This window comes from Strongylocentrotus purpuratus, unplaced genomic scaffold, assembly GCF_000002235.5.
Source record: "Strongylocentrotus purpuratus isolate Spur 01 unplaced genomic scaffold, Spur_5.0 spur5_scaffold_17, whole genome shotgun sequence".
NCBI classification, from domain to species: Eukaryota; Metazoa; Echinodermata; class Echinoidea; order Camarodonta; family Strongylocentrotidae; genus Strongylocentrotus; species Strongylocentrotus purpuratus.
In genome coordinates, this window is record NW_022145602.1 from 29,156,328 (window position 1) to 29,177,986 (window position 21,659).

Consider the following 21,659-nt stretch of genomic DNA (forward strand, 5'->3'; position numbering starts at 1 on the left):
TTACGAAGACAACCAATTACAAGGTTGGATATATAAAATTACCCTTAGGTCATCCGACCAATTAAGAGAGGAGTTATACCTTTAATTAATTATAACCAATGACAAAGCATAATAGATAAGAGTGATTTGAACTAGTCACCGACAAAAATGGGAGGAGTTTATCTCTTCGCGAGAATATCAGGTCCCCGGAAACAGTCTATTATCTAACGTGTTATCGGAAATGAACACCTGTACATCTTAATGCAGGAATTCATTTCCAACGTGCTTATCGAAATGAACACTTTAATCTAATGCAAGAATTCAAAACCAGGGGTTGTTTACCCGTTCCCGGCATACTATTGGAAACATAATCAATGCTATTTAACTTTTAGGTGTATACCAAGTCAAACTAATAACCGTACAATTAATCAAAACTGCCTGGCTCCTCTATGGCTCTGCGCCCCCTTTAGGTCAATGTGTTGCCCAAATCAGCGTACCACAACATAAATATTGATTACAAAAACATTTTCCATATCTTTAAACTATCATTGATATCTGATAATTAAACAGTTATTAAAATAAACCTATACCAAACTACATAATAAAATGAAATACTTGACGTAGGGGAGCTTGATGTGGTGCACAATTACACCCCTCTGTAAATAATCGAATAGTCCATGGTGATCATGAATATTCATGTTTTTGCTTACCTCGGCAAAATGTTTGCTTTTACTAAATGGAAAAATTACGGTGGGGGGTTGGATGAAATGGACATAATGAACGAAGCAGAAGTGATCTATGATAATTCATGCTTCTTATCCTTCATGTACTTGAACTATAATCTTGCATTTGCTTGGCAAACTGAGTCCAAAGTTCGACTTGTTGCACATGTGTTATATAGTCAATGACGAGCTTGCAACCTATTTTGATCAAATTACGGTGGGTAAACTTTCAAAAGTCAATGGGACATGAGGGCTCTAATGAAAGAGCTAGTGATAACGTACGTCGGGGTGGATGTGGTTTTCGTTTAAACAAAAAATGAATTTTTAACGATTTTGGAGGGTAAAATTCCATAGGCTAACATGTTAGGCTGCTGACTCTGACGATAGAGGGCGTTGTGAAATGAGACTAAACGGAGCTATATGTGTTCCGGTGCATTGGCTAAACTGCCGTCAACAAAAAAAAAACTATATTGGCTTGATGTAAGCATATCGATACTTTACTTGAAACGAGATACATAAAATATATATATATATTTATTGCACTTTTATATTTAAGAGGCAAAGGTTAAGGTCAGTGATGACTGATAACCAATTATTTTTGTTTTCGCATTAATTTGACAAAAGTCTCAGTAAACGGAGATGTCGTCTGATCGACCACATGGAGAAGATCCCGATAGGCTGCTCCCCGAACTTCTCGATGAAACTATTACTTGGAGTATTACGATGCTGGTAAAATAAAAGTCAAGAGCAAGTATAAGAGTTGATTAAAATTGTATCAATTTGTTTCTCAGGTTTTGTTTCATGTAACCTAAAAAGGGGTATGCACCGATTGCATTTCAGAAAGAGTAGTCGAATGTGACATGTTGTGATTCTGCTCGCGGGAAAATGAAGAGGTGTATTATTATGTGCACTCTTAGTCAAGGGCAGTTTAGAATTAGATACAACTTTGCACATAAGAGGTAAAAATGAAAATATGCATGTTTGTTCGGTGAAGTGTACCCGAAGTTGATTACCCAGTGTTGGTAAACTCTTACCCAACAAACATGCACGGTCCGTTTTTCCGTCTTATGTGTAAAATTTAACCCAACTCGTTTAAGATTGTGAAGATGTATATGGGAAAAATATGAACCGAGGACAATTACCCCCCGAAGACAACTACCCCGAGGACGGTTCTAGGACAATTACCCCCTGGGCAATCAGCCCCCGGAAAGTTACCCCCCGGAAAACTACCCCCCAAGGACAATTACCCCCCGGAGAATTACCCCCCGGAGAATGACCCCCCGAGGACAATAACCCCCTAAGGACAATTACCCCCCGGACAATTCCCCCCCCCCGGAGAATGACCCCCCGAGGACAATTACCCCCCAAGGACAATTACCCCCCGGAAAATTACCCCCCGGAAAATTACCCCCCGGAGAATTACCCCCCCGAGGACAATTACCCCCCAAGGATAATTACCCCCCAGAAAATTACCCCCCGAGGACAACTACCCCCGAGGACAATTACCCCCGAGGACAACTACCCCCGAGGACAATTACCCCCCAAGAACAATTACCCCCCGGAAAACTACCCCTTGAGGAATTACCCCACGAGGACAATTACCCGCCCCCGAGGACAATCCCCCCCCCCCCGGGAAAATCAGGATTCAATAGCAAAAGACGATCTGACACGTTGAGAGATGCTGTGAAGGCTACGAGCCCATAAAATCCCGTGCATGAACCCACATTCGTTCAAATACTTGCGCGTGATCTTCCTCATTACTACACATTTTTCTTTAACTATAATGTATGCAACAACACTGTGGTTGCTGTTTTCTACGAAGGATTTCTCTTGTGCAGCGTTATTTCAACTTTTTGTTCGACACGATGCCCTCTTAAGAAATGAAAAGTTTCGCCCAATCTTAAATTCTTCACAAACTATTTATTTTGCATCACTCTGGCACTCGTCAAGTGCTATGTACACACGTATGGGCACATTTGTTTCTTGGTTTAGTGAACGAGCAAGAAAAACAAGGACAAGACATTTTCAAAATGGTAAAACATAATGTTGTAATCAACACACTAGCACAGATTTAAGGTATGCGGGCACCTCACCGCCGAATTTACACGAATATAAAGTGAAATATTCGGTCATGACCTTGATACACGAATATGAGGATATTCGGGCCTCTCGTTGCCTTGATTCATTATGTTTATAATTGTGATGAGTGTGGTAACAATGTAATGTCGAAATAAAAGATATATATTCGCAAAATATTGTCAGCGAGCGAGGAAGAAAGACATTTTATTATTTGTTTACATTTTATTTTCTCATGAAAATAAATACTCTACCCGTTTCTGGTATTTGTTTTTCACAAAATCAACGTTTGCCAAAAACAATTGTCATGTAACTAACATTCTCTTGCGGCACCCCAATTGAAAAAACGCTGCTCTGGAATTACAAAATCATTGAGATGAATGTACCCAAGTGCGGATACTTATTTTCTTTTAATATGGCACCGTACATACCATATATTTAACTTGAAGGCAATTTTTATTTCAAAATAAATCACAGTACAAGAAAACATATTTTAGTTCACCATGACAACAGAAATATATATATATATATATATATATATTACATTACATTTATAAACATGAAGAGAACCTTAATTTTGGAATAGATCATGGATGAGGGCCCATTATACATACAAAGACAAATATACGATCAGCTGATTAGAAAAGTTACAGAGTATGCATAAATAATGATATCTTACATCCTAATTTCTTTGTTGGGCCATTTTGGGGGAGACTAGCTGTATTAACGCGTACTCATCTGCGCGCAATGTATTGTTAAATTTCTAAGAAATGTAAATTCCGTACTTTGATTTGATACATGCGTCTTCTGGCAATTGAATTCGATTTGATACATGCGTCTTCTGGCAATTGAATTTGATTCAATACACGTGGCATATTAAGTCATACTTTACAAAGGTGGAATGGATACAGAGCAAGAGGGGTGGGTGAAATCTCCTCCTTGGAGGATACATGTACGTCAAGCAAAAAGATTTGGCAGATGGGTACGAGGGCTTTGAATGTGAGCTACGAATATAAATATAATTTATACACAACCCCTGTACGAAACAAATCTATTCCGTCATAAATAACTAAGAAAATGAAAGTTCATGACATTTTCTCTGAATAGCAATTTGAAGAGAAGCTCGCATTATACGTCACAGTGTTACAAATTCCCTTGGTGTGATTGACCTCGGGCCGCGGTAATGGTGTTTCGAGGGGGGGGGGTAATTGTCCTCGGGGGGTAGTTGTCCTCGGGTGGTAATTGTCCTCGGGGGTAGTTGTCCTCGGGGGGTAATTGTCCTGGGGTAGTTGTCCTCGGGGGTAATTGTCCTCGGGGGGTAATTGTCCTCGGGGGTAGTTGTCCTCGGGGGGTAATTCTCCGGGGGGTAATTTTCCGGGGGGTAATTGTCCTTGGGGGGTAATTGTCCTCGGGGGGTAATTCTCCGGGGGGTAATTTTCCGGGGGGTAATTGTCCTTGGGGGGTAATTGTCCTCGGGGGGTAATTCTCCGGGGGGTAAATTTCCGGGGGGTAATTGTCCTTGGGGGGTAGTTTTCCGGGGGGTAATTTTCCGGGGGGTGATTGCCCAGGGGGTAATTGTCCTGATACGCCCGAGGACTACTACCTCCCGAGGAAAATCATCCCCGAGGAATTTGCAACAGTGTGACGTATAAATTTGAGCTTCTCTCCAAATTGCTAGTTAATATTTCATAAAATTCCAAGTGATTTTTCGCGGGAAATTACTGTCTGTCATTTGTTAATCACCTATGTGGTAGAATTATCTAGATAGTTATTATCTTGGTAATTCAAGATGTATCGGGAATATTATGTCTGACACCGCCATTGTAAAACGTACTGAATTTAATACTCACGCTAGGCATGTTTAAATGGGTCTTCGGCGGATGGGTCATCAACTGTACCGTTTTGTGAAACGCTGCCCAGATCTTCGAAGAAAAGAAAGGAAAGGAAAACAGAAAACACAAAATGTAAGACATAATTAATTCTTAACGTGAATATGGACGAACGTAAACAAAACACTACCTTCTTATTTCTCAATGTCAAAGGCATCAGAGACAATTAAAACGAAATAAAATATTTTCTTGGATACAGCATCAGAAATCAGACATTGTTGTGATTCAAAAAACATTTTTTACACCGGAATTGGAAGTCATGAAAGCAGAATTGAATTATTATTATTTCCGTAATCATGGCACAAATCGCTCAATTGTTGTAACTATATGTGTATACGCAAAAACAAATATGATGAACCACTTGAACATTTTATACATCTTGATGAAACAGAAGTAGCCATTAAAGATTGGAATGTGAGGAAATTTCATTTTTAATGTTATGCACCCACCAAACGTTGCAAAAGAGAAGCATTTTATGAGAATTTATTCCAATGGTTGCAAAAGGTGATTATGTAAAATATGATGTTTAGGTGCTGGTTCGAAACTGGAATTGCAGACATAATGCCCAGCTGGATACTCGTGGTATGTCGTATGCATTTAGACAGGTTGGGTGGTTTAGGAAATCGACCAAGTTTTTTAATCTAACTGATGTTTGGCGAAAAATGTTTCCATTTAGCCAACTATACTCTTGGCGTCAGTTAGTCACTAAATATAATATTTTCACGTCTTGACTATTGGCTGGTAATAGATTTAATTTTGTGTTATGCGCAAACAACTGATATAAAGCCAGTTCCACAATGTGACCATTGTGCAGTCACCCTTAAGCAGGGCTCCCACTTAGCCGAGTTGGAGCCTCGAGTTGTGGCGAGCTGGCACGAGCTTATGGCAAGCCGTTTTATCATTAAAACATATTTCTTGATATCACGAAATCGAATTCTTGATATCAAGAATTACCATTGCTTTACAACGTAAAATTATTTCTTGATATCAAGAATTGATTTCTTGATATCAAGAAATATGTTTTAATGCTAAAACGGCTTGCCATAAGCTCGTGCCAGCTCGCCACAACTCGAGGCTCCAACTCGGCTAAGTGGGAGCCCTGCTTAAGACTGAAAACCGTTATCACTTTTAAGGGATGTGGTTCATGAAAAATTAATAATTCACTTTTTAAGGATACCGACTATAAAGTGAAATCAAAATTTGGTTCATAAATTTGAATTAGGAACTACAGACCAAGATGCGCAGATGAAATGGGAAATGTGCAAAATCAGAATTAAAGAATATACTATAACATATAATAATAATAATAATAATAACGAGAAATAACAGGGGTCACGTAAAGCCATGGTACTTGTTTTTATAAGAGTATGCCTATTGTGTCCTGGCTGTTTACTAAAACGATGGTAAAACCATGGTATTTTTTAATAGGTTTGTTTATTGTGTCTTGTCTGTTTACTAAAACGATGGTAAAACCATGGTACTTTTTTTAACAGGTTTGTTTATTGTGTCTTGTCTGTCTACTAAAACGATGGTAAAATCATGGTACTTTTTTAACAGGTGTGTTTATTGTGTCTCGTCTGTCTACTAAAACGATGGTAAAACCATGGTAATTTTCTAACAGGTTTGTTTATTGTGTCTTGTCTGTCTACTAGAACGATGGTAAAACCATGGTACTTTTTTAACAGGTGTGTTTATTGTGTCCTGTCTGTCTACTGCAATATACAGGAATGCGAATGAGGCTGCACATAGTTCTATAAATGAGGCCTTTTCTGTCATAATTGTAATCATATCATTACTACCATTACCATCATCAACGCATCATCATCATCTTTATCATTCACCAACACCACCATCACTATCATAATCACCGTCGCCACCATCATCACCACCATTATTATCGCATCACAGTCATTACATCATCATCATCACAATCATCATCACCATCATCCTGGCCATCACATTATTTTCATCAGCCTTACCGCCGTCACATTTGAATTCATCTTCTTGGCTGTAGACACACTCGTATTCCCCATTGCACTTGTCATTGGCCCAGTCCACGCAGTGAGGAGATCCAATACATAGACTCTCATGGCTCTCGCATGCTTTAAAAGAAAAGCAAACAAGAAATGACATGTGGATGCATCCCAAACTTTAAGGAATCGTTGAATCTATGGAAACTATGTCCACCTAGTACCCCATAAAAGCTTTTAGGAAAGATCAAGTAAGTCACATGCTTGTTGGGTTCTCGTCGACCTCACCTTGAGGAAATTTGGTAGTAAAAAAAATGGAAAAAACATGAAGAAGACTGTTTCTGTCTGGCGGGGGGGGGGGGGCATTAGGTGAAACGGCCGATCCCTGCGAAAATTGGATGCATGTCAAGTAAAATGTATAAAATACTTCAGTAAACTCAATTTTTAGAAAAATTTACTTATTTGCATATTTGTATTTAGTTTGTGCAAATAAGGTAATAAAATTAACATTTTTACCATAAATCATATATTTTTCATATTAAACCATTTTTTTCTCACTACATAATATTATACTCATTAGACCATTTGGAAAATTAATGTGAATTTTTTTTGGAAGAACCAGGTTATTCCTTATGTTATCTCTTGTTTTGATAATTTTTTATGTATATCATTGTTTAATTTAACTTATGTATTTCATTGTTTTGGTTGTTTTATTTGATTTCTAACTACAATTCTACTATTTTGGCCTCCAAAACAAAAACCTAAACTTTAAACAAGACCAAATAACAAATGTTTTAACTCTTTTTAGGAAAAATGATATTTCGATAGGTTTTTTTTTTACACAAATCACGAAAATGAGCGATTTTGGGGCTGACATGCAAAGACAAAAGGTCACGTGACTTTGTAATTGTATACGTTCGATTTTCAAACAATTTTTTTTTAAAGATGCCCAAGACTCGAAAGGAAAAAGTCAGTGAGCGGCGGGGCTTCATCCGTATGCGTTACTGAACACTCAGAAAAATCGCGGAGGGGGGGGGGGGGGGGGGGGGGGGGGGCATAATGACTCCCCCCCCCCCCTGGCCTAATTAGGGTTAACCCATTGCCTACAGGAATCAAGTTGTCCCTGTATTAAGCCAATGGGCATCAGAGAATTCAGTAGTCAAGGGGTTAAGGGGTAGTCAGCTACATAACACATTGCGCAGAATATAAGGATAAATGTACAGGACACATTCCATAGAAGCCACCAGAAAAGAGTGCAAGGTTCTTACCTATGGCTGTGACCCGTAGCTGGACAGAAGCATTTATGCCTTTGGGGAAATTGATCAGAGCATAACCTGTGTTGCTCTTGAGAGAAAAGTTCCAAGAGTTGCTAATGCTTGCTGCGTAACCTCCATATGCCAAGTAAACGTAAAGAGTTGCATCGTCTGTGGGGTCGTCTCCAGCACCAGCAGAGATTTCGTGCAAGGAGACTAGCGGGCCCTCAGACCAGGTAAAATTCAGTAACTCCATGAAAAGGGTTGTACCTGGTTCGCCCTGAAATACATAGTGTGTGAACTTTTTGAAGTTGCTTGCTGGGGTGTTGCGATTCTCATCACCACCAGAGCGTTGGTCAATAGTCACCCAGTCTCCAGTTGGTACCTGAACATTCTCTAGGATGGGGCAGAGACAATTAAAGCAAAACATATCAATGATGTACATTCTCTTCTTTGATTTTATAACGAACCTTTACATTACGAAAAGCTCTCGTTAAAAATATATGCCACCACTACTACACAGGAACCAATGTAATTCAGGTGGGGTATCGTGACCCCCATTTCGTTTCTCTCGTCAAAATTTGGACAGAGCCTTGCAGCTCTGCCTGATAGGAAATGTGAAGTAGAAAATATACATGTCCAAAAGTCAATCAAAATTTACATGAAGACCAAAATGAAAGTTCGAACAAAGCAAAATGACCCAGTATTGGCGATATATAACAACTAGCTTTCTCCCTTCCTCTCTCCCTCTATCATGCTTATCTCTCTCTCCCCCTCTCTCTCTCTATATAAGTGGTCTCTAAAGGCAGGTAATCGTTAAATAAAGGTAGTCGCTATCAGAGACTTACTGATGAATTCAGAATGTCTACAGAGACTCTCAGACTCATCTTCCTGTCCTGGGCAGTCGATATAGAAGTCACAAACCCGAAAATCATTCAGGCACTTGGAGCTTCCACTACATGCGAAACATCCTGTACATAATGATAATAACAATACAAAATAATAATAATAATTTGAAGACGGATAGGAATAATAATAATGACAGTTATACTTACATAAATAATAACAAAAATAGTTTTTTTTTTAACATCACTTTATTGTTCAAACTTGCACAACAAAGGAAAACAATAGCCCAGGACAATTCCATTTTACTGGAAAATGCAGGGAATTAAAAGTATATACATGTAGATACAGTGAATAATGAAATGTAACATCAACAAAAAATAACGAACTTTACAACATAGTGAAAGCTGAGGAGTTATGGATATTCCTAGCTATAGATGAAAAAAGAGGAGCTAAATATTGAAATTTCATTTGATATATCAACTTAATAAATACGAAGCATACATAATGAGTATTATAAGAGTTTGATTTGAGTTAATGTTTAATACAAAGAGGATTCTATCAGTGCCAGGCAATGAAAATAGGCGAGCAGTAGAAAGAAAACATAAGATTGGTTACAAGGTGTATTAACCAATTTGTGTGTGAGTAATTACATACTTGAAATGCGAAGGGGAGTTTTGGTTTCCCATTTATTTGCATTCTTTGAGTAATAGATGACAAACGGAGAAACAATAGATAGTTTGGATAGAGTCTGTCGAACTTGTTTCAGATTGACAGGTTTTCCAATTTCTTTCAACAGCTGCTTTAGTCTCGTCACATTGTCTGGCGAAATATGACCTCTAGAGCCGATTTCCAAAGGAAGATACACCACAGAATATCCATTAGCCTGTATATCTGCAACTAACGGGGCATATTTGTTCGATTTATATTCATGTGCCTTATCTACATTCATTTCAAAGAGAACTGACAATTAAAGTATGAGGATTTTCTTTAAGTTCTTCCAAAAAACACAAATGTCTTGGATGAGGTTGGTTTGGGTACACTCTAGTGGAATTGTGGAGATGTCTTATTTTGTCCATCGCTCTACTTTCAGGTCTGGGTACATAATAGTGTCGCTAAGAGAGGCGATGCCTTCTTGAATAATTTCGGCAAGATTCAAAAGTATGTTGTCATGGCGCCAAGTATAGCGCCCCTCGTCAAGTGACACAGGGCATGCGTTCAATACATGGTGTACTGTTTCTCTATTTTCACATTTTTTACAGTTTGCTGATGCCCTTTTACCCCATCTAGTAAGGTTTGCATTCGTATTAAGTGTATCTGAAAGCGAATTAATGAGAAATTTTGCTTTAATAAGCTTTAATACGCTCTCCCCGCTTTACGCAATTCGTGACAGATCGCCTCAAATCTTTAAACAGTTAAACATTTTTTGGCGCTCTTGCCGAATGTCCCGAATTGCTCAAAGCTTTCTCACGCTCTATTACGGTCTTTACGCTTTAATTAAGCTTTGTTACGCTTTGCCGCCGCTTTGCTCGCCGATTTAATTCGCCATCAATTCGGCGTCGGTGTGAACTTAGCATTACAAATTTGAGGCGATCTGTCACGAATTGCGTAAAGCGGGGAGAGCGTATTAAAGCTTATCAAAGCGTCACAAAGCTTATCAAAGTTTTGCTCAAAGCGTAGGAAAGCTTAACAGAGTTTAACAGAGCTTGGTTCAAAGCGGTGACCCCACTTTGAACGCTCTGTCACCACTTGACACGCTTTGTTAAGATGTCAGAGCATAACAAATCTGAGGAGATCGTGAGATTTTTTGAAAAGTAAACAAAAATGACGCCGAATTGATCGCCGATTTAAAGCGCGACATTCGGCGTCGGTGTGAGCTATGCATAAATGATTAACCTTAGCATCACAAGTTGCTCTTATTCTTGTGTAGTTTATTGTGTGAGCTTCATAGTATAGATCAGAAATGTTGAGTATGTTAACCCTAATAAGGCCGGGCTATTTGAGGTCTTACTATGGCCGGGGGGGGGGGAGGGGGCATTATGGCCCCCCTTAAGATCTCGGCCGCGAAAATTTGCACGCATGTCAAGTGAAGTGTATAGGATAATAAGATAATTTCAATTTTTTGAAAAATTCACTCATTTGCATATTTATGGTAATTTATGCAAATAAAGTCATAAAAATCACATTTTTACCCATCAATCATATATTATTCATATTTAAGCATTCTTTTCACTACATATATTCATTAGACCATTCTGAATAATAATACATCAAAAAATTTGGAAGAGCCAGCTTATTCCTTATGTTATCCCTTGTTTTGATAATTTCTTATGTATTTCATTGTTTTTTTAACTTATGTATTTCATTGTTTTTGTTGTTTTATTTCATTTCTTACTACAATTTAACTATTTTGACTCCCAAAACAACCACCTAAACTTTAAACAAGACCAAATAACCCATGTTTGATCTGATTTTAGGAAAAATGACTTTTACATATGTTTTGTACACAAATCACGAAAATGAGCGATTTTCGGGCTGACATGCAAAGACAAAAGGTCACGTGACCTTGAAACCGTAGGTCCGATTTTCAAAAAAATGGTTTAAAAAGTTGCGCAAGACTCGAAAGAAAAAAGTCAGCGAGTGGCGGGGCGCCATCCATATGCGTTCCCGAGCAATCGGAAAAATCGTGGAGGGGGGGGGCCATAATGGCCCCCCCCGGCCTTATTAGGGTTAAGACATTCTGGCATATGAAGGAAGGCCAACGTGGCCTTAAAGCATCTAGTAGTTTTAGATGAGTATCAGTGAGCTCATTGACTGTGAGGCGGAATCTTAGTGATGGCAGAAAATAGTCAGGAAATACTTTCAGTTTGAATTCATTACGTACCAGAGCTTTATCAATATTTGTAACAACGACTTCAATCATTGATTGATAATAATATTATCAAAATTGATGAAAATAATAATAGTGATAACAAATTTCATTTCTATAGGGTTCATACAAATAAAGTGCTTTACATCAATTTGTTAAAACTATCAAAGAAATGGTGCATAGTTAAAAGAATTAACAGCTTATACAATGTTTAAACTACATTTATAAAGGAAGTAGTAAGGCGAGGAGGTGAGTTGGCTCAATCGGTAAAGCCTCTGCCTGTAAAACCAAAGAAAGTGGGTTCGAATCCAACCTAGGCGAATGACTGCAAGCTTGCGTTGCGTGTTAATGTGCCCGTCCTGTTTCATTAATGCAGGCTATTGGAAAACACTCTGCTCCTTGGAAATTAAATGGAGGCCCCGTGTAGACTGAGGAGAGTGAACAATCATGAACAATTATCATGATGGTTGTATAACTTGCTCCTGCAACAATAATTGTTCTGCGTCGATTTCCTGCACTAAATGATGTTTTTTGTAAACCTCAGCCTTGACCCAACACTACAGATATACATAATCCTAACCAAAGCATAAAATCTAACACTCGGTTCCACAATGGTAATACAAATTTTGAATTTCACAATCCAATCCTGTTGAAATATTACCAAAACTTTGTATCTGGCTCACAAATGGGAATATTCAGAAAAATGATAACTTCACTTTATAGAGGCAGAGCTATGATATTAGGATGTAAATATAGAATAGTCTGACTGTTTTATGCTGAATAATACCAAATCTATTATTTAAGTCGGAATATATTTTTAGATTCATCAACACAGCCTCCTGCCTCGTATACTGTATTGTTCGGGCTACTTCATTTAGCCAAGCTACCATGACAAAATTAATAGTTCAAACTTCAGTATTGTGGCATGAATACCCATCCCCGTCTCGAGGAACAAAAACGGAAAAAAAAAGAAAGATTAAACTAGAAATAATAATAATAATAAACCGTTTTTTATATAGCGCTCAATACACCGATCCAACGATGTGCCTAAGCGCTTTACAGATATATTATTACCCCGGTCATCGGATTCTTGCTTACCCGCACACAATGTGTGCACATTTTCCACTCCCTGGGGGGCATTCCAGCCAGTCGCCATTTTACAAGCGCACACTTGCTCGTCCAACCACATAAACGTTCGCATCCTTCCGGGTACCCATTTAACACCTGGGTGGAGAGTAGCAAGTGCCTTTAAATATCTTGCCAAAGGATATTAGTGCCGTGTCGGGATTCGAACCCTCGACCTTCGCATCTACAGTCAAGCGCCTTAAACCACTCGACCACGACACTCCCAAATGCAATCGTGTCAAACGAAAGAGCTTCTCTCGGACTATCCAGAGCAATTTGTACGAAGTCTGTAGCTTCTGTGAAACTGTAGATAGGTAGGGCGAAAGAAAGGCCTTAACAGGGACCTTCATGATGGGGGTGGTAGTGACCTTTGGTAGTGAATATACGCCTACGAAGCAGTCTGAAAAAATGACGTCATGACCGATAAGTGTTATAATCGGGCGGAAAATCGGCGGAATTCGGATAGTGACCCTTGTTCAAATGCGATTTACTCAAGATTTTATGTGTGAACATATACCATACTTGGTATCATTCGAAAGGGCACTTCATTGTGGTCAATGTGACACCCTTGTCATCTGCGCGCAACGTACTGCACGCATCAGACGCGCTATTACGTAATGCAAAGTAAATTCATCATTTTTGGCGATAACTTTGCGAAAAGGGTATAAAAAATTACTAAACTTGGCAGACAATTGTCACGTATATGGATACATGTGTCTGCTAAGTTTCATTGAGATAGGGGTCTGCCAAGCCATAATGGAGATACGGACACAGAAAGAAAGCCAATTCCCAGAATTTTAGAGGGCGCTATTCATGTTTTGCAAAGTCATTGGAGCGTGAAATGTGGCATGGCTATGTGCAATTATGAGATAAAGATACTGTAAGATTTAAATACAAAACGAAATTTATATGAGAAAGTTATGGCAGTTTTAGATTATTAAGGGGTCAATTTTTAAAGAATTTGAGAGATTTTTGACAGAGTCGGTTTCAGATTTGAATTTTGAGTACAAAGATGGCATTTTGAAGGGCAGGTTATGCATCGCAGACTAAAAAACATCTCTTAGACTATCTAGAGGAATTAGTTACAAGTTTGTAGGATCTAGGATAGTGGAGATAGGAAGAAAGATAGAAAGGCCTTAAAATGGACCAGAAACGGACAAAATGGCGCCTGGACGGTTATGCATGAGTGATTTCGAGAATCGAAGAATGTAGCAACCTTGATGAGATGTTAGAGACTATGCCTATGAAATTTTAAAGGAAAAGGACATGAGGAACGCACCTAACTATGAATAACAAGCACTACGTGCAAAACGAATGGGACTCCGGACGAAAAGAAGGAAAAGAAGAAGTAAGAATATTAATAAGAAGAATGTGAACGAAAACAATGAAACGACGAAGGTCATCATTGCAAAAATAAGAATAAATATAAAGTTGAACAATTTACCTGTACAGTTGAATTCATCGATACCAATTGGGCAGTCATATATACCATCACATACATCGCTTGCATCGTAACACGTATTATCAAAGTAACATTGACCCTGGTCTTCGCCGCAAACTACAAAAGGAAAAGGAAAACGTTAATAATCCCATTTTATGGTCTTTATAATAATGAAACCTGTACTGATGATGGAAAGTATAACGAGAAATTTAATTCGTCACTGAGGACGAATAAGGTGGTCTGTTATTAAATCTTGTGGACGCTGATCTTGTTATGGATTGTTACAGCTACAACATATCGAAATTTGGAAGAAAATCGATCAACATTTACATAGTTACAATCCATTTTCGATAAATATGCAAATTCGTATTTTGAGTTCTAAGACCAATATGATGATGTCATGATATACTTAAAGGGCAAACTGAGACATGAAATCATTTTCCCGACGCATACTCTATTTGATTATGAATAAAATTGGGGTCCCCGGGCATCCGAAAGAGCTATAATGGATTTAGTATAGGCATGTTTTTTTCCTCCATATATGCTATGTATTACAAGAGCTTGCACGCACGGACATATATCTTGAATGGACGTTCATTTCGTTATTACTGGTCATAAAGAAATAAACATGGTATCAAACTGTTCGGAAAGAAATGGTCAATAACTTTAGTGAAAGAAAATGGCGATTCTACATTACGTACGACCATTACGCACGAAAACGCGCGCGCATAGGTGTGCGCACACACATTTTTTGAAATGCTGCAAATGGCCTGAAGCGTACTCTAACTTGATCAAAAAGTGATTTTGAGCATTTTTAATTTTTGTTTTTCAGTTTCAGTTTAGTAATGAAAATGACGAAAATCCATCGAAAGTAAATTGAGAGAAAATGGAAAAAGTTTAAATGAAATTAAATCAATCGTTAACATATAAATGTAGAGGAGCTGACAGTGGGTTAAGACTAAACTGGATGGAATATGGTAAAAAATCATTATGCTGGGCCGAATTTAAATGTTATAAAAACAAAAGCAATAACAATGTCAACTCAATTAAATGTCCTTTCGTAGTCATATAACACATGTTCAACAGAGTGTTAGGTACCAATTACGTAATCTAAGATTCATATGAAAGTGTTTATCTAAACCTGCGGCTGAGATCTTAATTCATGCTTTAATTTCTTCTCGATTAGATTTTGCAAATTCATTGTTCTCTAACCTTCCAAAAAAAGATGTCAGAAAACTGCAACGACTTCATAATTCTGCAGCCCGCCTATTAACATTCACTAAGAAATCTGATTCTATATCACCAATTCTCCGTTCTCTCCATTGGTTGCCAGTTGAAAAAAGGATTATTTTTAAAATTATGTTACTTGTACATCATTCAGTTTACTCTCTTTCTTCCCCTACATACCTGAGCAACTCTGTTTCAAAATACAACCCCACACGAAGTCTTCGCTCCTCATCAGACACACTATTACTTAATACACCCAGAATAAAACATGCTTGGGGGAACGGGCTTTCTCGGCCATGGGTCCAAAACTGTGGAATAAGCTCCCTCTAAAATTACGTCAACTGTCATCGACAGAAACATTCAAATTACAACTAAAAACCTATTTGTTTCTTTCGTTGTAATTATTGCAATATTCTAATTTACTATGTCTAGGAGAATTCCGAATCTGTTTTTCGGTTTATTGTTTTTTCTTTCTTATGCCTGTTACATGTACTCTTTTCTAAGCGCCATGAGCACCAAAAGGTGGACCTGTGCGCTATACAAGTAGCCACTATTATTAATTAGAATTCACAAAAGGCTTAAAATGGAATGATGATCCAGTCAAGTAACTGGGCAATTACCTCTCTAAGGAAATTTGAAAAAGCAAAATCAATCCTTAATTTTTGGAAAATGAGAAATGTATTCATGGTAAAGTTGTTATTATCAAACTGCTAATAATCTCAAAATTTGTGTAAACTATTTCAGTATTACCAAAATATCTCCGTTGTCTTTTATATTAAAAAAACAAATTGTTTTCTTAGAGATTGTTGATGCTTTTTTCAAAACATAATATGCCTAATTAGTACGTTGAGTTGATGGTATCCTGGAGTGAACTTAGATATGTTGGAATTTTTTTAATATACAAACATGTTCGAAATAAAGTATGATGGTACAATAGCTATATACAACTTGAAATATATTTCAAAAATTGGTTTAACAATGGGATTTTCATAATTAATGATGTTATAGAAAATGGAAATTTTATATCTGGAAATCAACTTGTTATGCACTTGGTTCGAACTCATTGTTGGTTGACTTCATGTATTCGAAGCTAAAAAAAAGCGATCCCTAAAACATTGATCACACGAATTCATTTAGAAGTCCATCAGCATGATGATGAGACTGCACGATTATGGTAAATATTGAACTCAGAACAAGTGATGCTATTATTTCATTTTTCATTTCATTCCATTTTTGTTCATACTCCATCAAAAAAACATTAAAACATACAGACATGGTCTACAGATAAAAGATTTATTACAAGAAAAATACGAAGGGAAGGAGCAAACAAAATTGTATGTGAATGTGGGATTAAGAAGGGGGCAATCAGCCTTATGAACGTCAACCCCTTAAAAAATATACACTGTAATGTTGAGAAACAAAAGCAGTGAAAACCTTAACAACAATACAAAAGAAGAAGGAACACAAAAGTGGGAAGGAGAAGAGAAGGGGAGGGGAGAATACATTACAAAGTGCATTAACTGAAACGTAACGTCATTTTTTTTAGATTGAATGTAATGATAAAAGATGGGATTTATACAATCGTTTACAAATATTCATTGAATTATAATTGTTCATATTAAACGGGATATTTTTCCATTGAAAGTGGCTCTTAAAAAAAACAATGTATTTTTTGAAACATTTGTACGGATTTTAGGAAAATGAAAATTACCAGCATTACGAGTTTCATGAGAACTTATTTCATAATTGAATGTAAATTTACATAACACGGACCTTGGCAATAAACCCTTGGAACACATATAAATATAGCAATATTAAAAATATTTATCATTTAGAAGCTTTAATTGTTGAAAAAGTGGCAAAGTGTTGGCACAGAACGGGGCATCGTTAATTAATGAACAGCCTTCTTTTGTAATACAAATAATTTCGTCATAAAATAATCAGAACCATTTGACCATGTAATATTACAATAGTTAATATGTGGATTTATCAGGGCATATTACAACACAATCAAAATATATCTTGGGAAGTGTCTTAATCGATAAAGAATACCAACTCCCTTAGCAACTTTGTTACATATGACACCACTGTGCTCATGCCATGCCTATCATCGATGTAGCCACCATGACCAGCACTAGTTCCATTTTTCAAAGAACAAACAATATCAATAATCTCTTTACAAGTTACAGGTGGAAAAAAATGCAGTCTTGTCATTTCTTTTAAGATTATTACGATAAAACGATTTAGAATATTGAACATTATTTGTTAACTTAATTTTTATATTAGATTGTCAACAATGAAATCAAAATCATTTCAGGGCATTGGGAAGACAAAAAAAAACATCTTCTCGATTTTTACTGGAGAAAGATATTGAAATCTAAATTTAAAGTAATACAAAACAATAAAGTTAAATAATTCCTTTTTAAAGCACTTCACTGTATAATACCCTTCAGATATCATTTATGTAAATGAAAATTTGTGTGTGCTTATTGCAAACAACAGAATCATTTGTTCATGTTTTGTTACAATGCCCCAATGTTATTACATTATAACATTATTCTGGGAACGCAATGTTGCATTTATTCACTATAACTTCATAACAATCACAGATATGAAATGAAAAGCATTTGATTCTTTGTATAGAATCTCACTGCTCAATTGAAAACTTTATAAATACTAGTATATTCATAACGTTCGCACAATAATGTACAGGTGTATATGTTTAATTACCTTTATGGAAAAACGTACAATAGCTTTTTGATATGGCAAATGTTTAAAAACAAACTGCATATAGATAAAATCACATTTATCTAATGCTTCTCAGCATTTTACTACGGGATTTTAAACTATTACAATATTTTCCCATTTTTGTAAACAATGTAAAGTGAATGATTATGAATTACGTATTTAGATCCTCTTAATGTAATTATTGCTGTTGAATGTATTTATATTTATTTTACACATCCTTTTAATGTTGTCGATATTGATGATTTGAAAAATTATTGAATAAATTACCTCTGAAGAAGAAAATATATTCTAAAAATCAATCAAATGTCAACGATGGTTGTTCGAGCCTGACTTGTAAGAAATAAACATGTCCTTCATAATTGTATTGTTTTAATGTTATGCAAAGTGTTTTTGATAAAAACTATGCAAATTGATAGTCATCTTATATGTCATGATTTTCTTTAGTAGGCTACTCCCCTTGTAGTCTTTAAAACAGCACACTCATTTATAATTACCATGCCGGTGAAAATGACCATCGTAAATATAACCAATCAAAATTAGCAATATTACTATTATCAACTTAAAGGTGAAATTCAAAGAAAATCACAAATATGTCGACTAATGTATCACTAGAAACTGGTAAGCTAAGAGATGGTCATTGTACAAGTTTTAGGTCAACTACATATCGGATGATTTATAAAAATACAAATACAACCACCTCCATAGCAGCTGGGGTATACGAAAGATTCGCCGGAAAAAATAACGATGTTTTAATGACGTGACTATATGGACCAATACTGCCCAAGCAGACGACATCCCATAAAGAATGAACATATTTGCAAAGCTATTATTTCTCAAATTATAATGAGTTTAGTGTATATAATGTAAGGGCATGTCAAACCATTCCAAAGGGGATATGACCCGATTCTGATAACTAAAATCTTTTGCTTGTAAATGTGTGAGATGTCATGGGACATCGTCTGCTTGTGCAAATCATGTCCATACTGTGATCTCACACATCTCAGCAGCGTTCGGAGAGCTCTTCAGGTGCTATTCCGGGGCTGTATTTAAGCGTTTTGTAATTTGTAATAATCATTACTTCGAATGTTTCCAAGCATTGATTTTTGATAACCTTCTCGAATCAAAGTTTCAACTTTGCAATAATGAAAATAAAGTAAGTTTTTAAAATCAATGAATATCTACTTTAAACGTTAAATATAGCATTGATCATGTTGAGGGTGGTAACGGTGTTGGTAAAGATGACAACGAAAGAAATATATCTTTCCGCCTTTTAACGTTGGTCTTCATTGACCTTTCTTATTTTCATGACTATCTAATAGAGGTGTTGAATCCAAAAATGAAAGGCACGTAATATTATTATTCATAGAAGGAGGATTCTATTTAATGTGCATATTTCTTTAGATTTTGAGATATTGATAATAAAGCTTGACTTACGAACACAATTTAGTACTTTCTTTCCCTTACAAAACAGTTTCGACCGAATTAAACGCACGGCTCCAATACCAAAATAAAAGACCAAAATTGATCGAAGCAATAATAAATCAATAAATCTAATCATATCAAACAAACCCTGGCTGGTAACTAAATTCATCTGGAAATATCATTGGTAGGGATAAGAAGTGACAAGTATCCGTCTAAAAGTGTTAAATCAGCGGATTAATGGGATCGTTTAGCAATGTTAAATCTGAGATACACGGCCCTACTTGTTACCAGTGTCTGTGATATGGTGTAATATTGAAGCCCTAAAAAAAATGCGCTTCAAAATGATCAAGAAGTGCCTCAAAAAAGTAAAAATCTTTGAGTGACCGGTTTTACCATACTCGTTTTCCCCAATAGACTTTAGTGTTATGAAAACCGTCAGGCGAACGGTTTTCAAAATTTGTAATTTCAATCATAAATATCTTGATAATCAGACAGGCGATCGGCTTGTAAATGTCATGGGGTTCCTGACTGACCTAAAGGTTTATAATTATCATTGCATCATGAGCTAAATCCAGAATTTTATTTCAGAATCTGAGACAAAGTTACCATATCCCTGATACAGTTAAACCTGCCTTTAATAGTGGCCTATATACTCTTTATAAAGGTCACTGGCCGATAGTGGTCACGCATATTGCCTTCCTCTAGAAGAGGATGTGTGTCGAAGAACCTGTCTGGAAAGGCCACCTGCATACAGTGGCCCACTTTATGTGTTTTCGCTTGGTGGCCTTCAATAGACTGTAGTAATGATAATGACAACCCGTATTTCAATGACGCATATCACCACGTATGAAATCCCATTGCGCGATTTCGTAATAGAGAAAGAGAGTCAGGGTGATGAAAGGAGAATAACATGCATATGATTCCAACACTGAAAACAGCCCCCCCCCCCCCCCTCTCTCTCTCTATCATCAAACCTCAGGGCACACTTTCTTCAAACCGGATCGGATTATGTAAAAACATCATTGTCATGTTGGCACATTTCAATAGGTGACTGCACCAGGCGCGTACACAGGGGGGGGGGGGGGGGGGGGGGGGGGGGGGGGGGGGGGGGGGGGGGGGGGGGGGGGAGGTTAACCCCCCCTTTGGTAATTTTGTGTGTGTAAACCCCCCTAAATTTCTCTAAAACCCCACCCCTAAATTTATCTAAAACCCACCCCCCCCCCCCCCCCCTTTTGGATTTTTTTATTTAATTTTTTTTTTTTTTTTTATTTAAAAAAAAAAAAAAAAAAAAAAAATATTCCCATGGTTTACCTAAAAAAGCTGACCCCCCCCCCCCCAAAAAAAAAAAAAAAAAAATGTGTCCTCTTACCCCCCCCCCCTCGGCCCGATTAATGTTAAACCCCCCCCCCCCCCCCCCCCCCCCCCCCCCCCCCCCCCCCCCTTTGAAAAAATCCTTCGTACGCGCCTGGACTGCACAATCATTCGACTATTGCTTTAGGCTGATCGTTTTGTAATTAGCATGTTTTAGTTATTCATTTAGTTGGTTGACAGGATTAAAAATGAATTACTTACCGTCGGGGCTCTCGCCCTGGTTCTCTTCCTGGACTAAAGCACTTGCTGCCACGACCGAGGCAATCAGAAAGTAGAGAGCAATCATGGTTTGTGACGCCATCTTCATACTCTGAGGAAAATAGAATCAACATAGAATACATTTTGATCATTAATTTCGGTCAAAGCTACGGTGAAATAGCAACACAATTAAGAATCCCAGCATGAATAGTGACGTACTGAAACTTTCCTCCAACCACTCATCAAGAATGAACAGAAAGCCGAAATCGCAAAATATAAAGTTAGACCGGAAACTGAAGGAACAAAACTGCGCGAAAAATGACGGGCTTCGAGACGATTGGCTGCCAGAAAATACGGGAATTTCGGTTGCTCTGATGAATGCTAGGCTAGGCGGAAGCCTTCGGAATGTTTACATTCAATCATATTCTTCGCTATCTGGAACCAAACAAATGAGAATCGGGGCAGCGCCAGGAGCGTCACAACGTGACGGACATGTGCGCTATATAAGAAGCCACCATTATTATTA

At 37.3% G+C, this 21,659-nt stretch overlaps 1 protein-coding gene across 1 annotated transcript; it reads right to left on the reverse strand.

Moving 5' to 3' along the window:
- Positions 1-1,042: 1,042 nt before the first annotated feature.
- Positions 1,043-21,467, reverse strand: LOC115924985 (LDL receptor repeat-containing protein egg-1-like). The gene is made up of 7 exons (XM_030988073.1): positions 21,137-21,467; positions 14,171-14,284; positions 8,738-8,860; positions 7,905-8,285; positions 6,646-6,768; positions 4,628-4,699; positions 1,043-1,427 (listed from the first exon to the last, which is right to left on the reverse strand). The coding sequence occupies exons 1-6, from the start codon at positions 21,240-21,242 to the stop codon at positions 4,629-4,631; spliced, it is 918 nt and encodes a 305-aa protein (XP_030843933.1). The 5' UTR covers positions 21,243-21,467; the 3' UTR covers positions 1,043-1,427; position 4,628.
- Between the last annotated feature and the right edge of the window lie 192 nt (positions 21,468-21,659).

Excerpts from the sequence above, each read along its gene's own strand:
- LOC115924985 (XM_030988073.1), bottom strand. The coding sequence starts at position 21,242 with ATGAAGATGGCGTCACAAACCATGATTGCTCTCTACTTTCTGATTGCC. Across the intron at positions 14,285-21,136 it reads CCAGGGCGAGAGCCCCGACG|TTTGCGGCGAAGACCAGGGT; the intron begins GTAAGTAATTCA and ends TTCCTTTTGTAG. Across the intron at positions 8,286-8,737 it reads TAGACATTCTGAATTCATCA|AGAATGTTCAGGTACCAACT; the intron begins GTAAGTCTCTGA and ends GCCCCATCCTAG.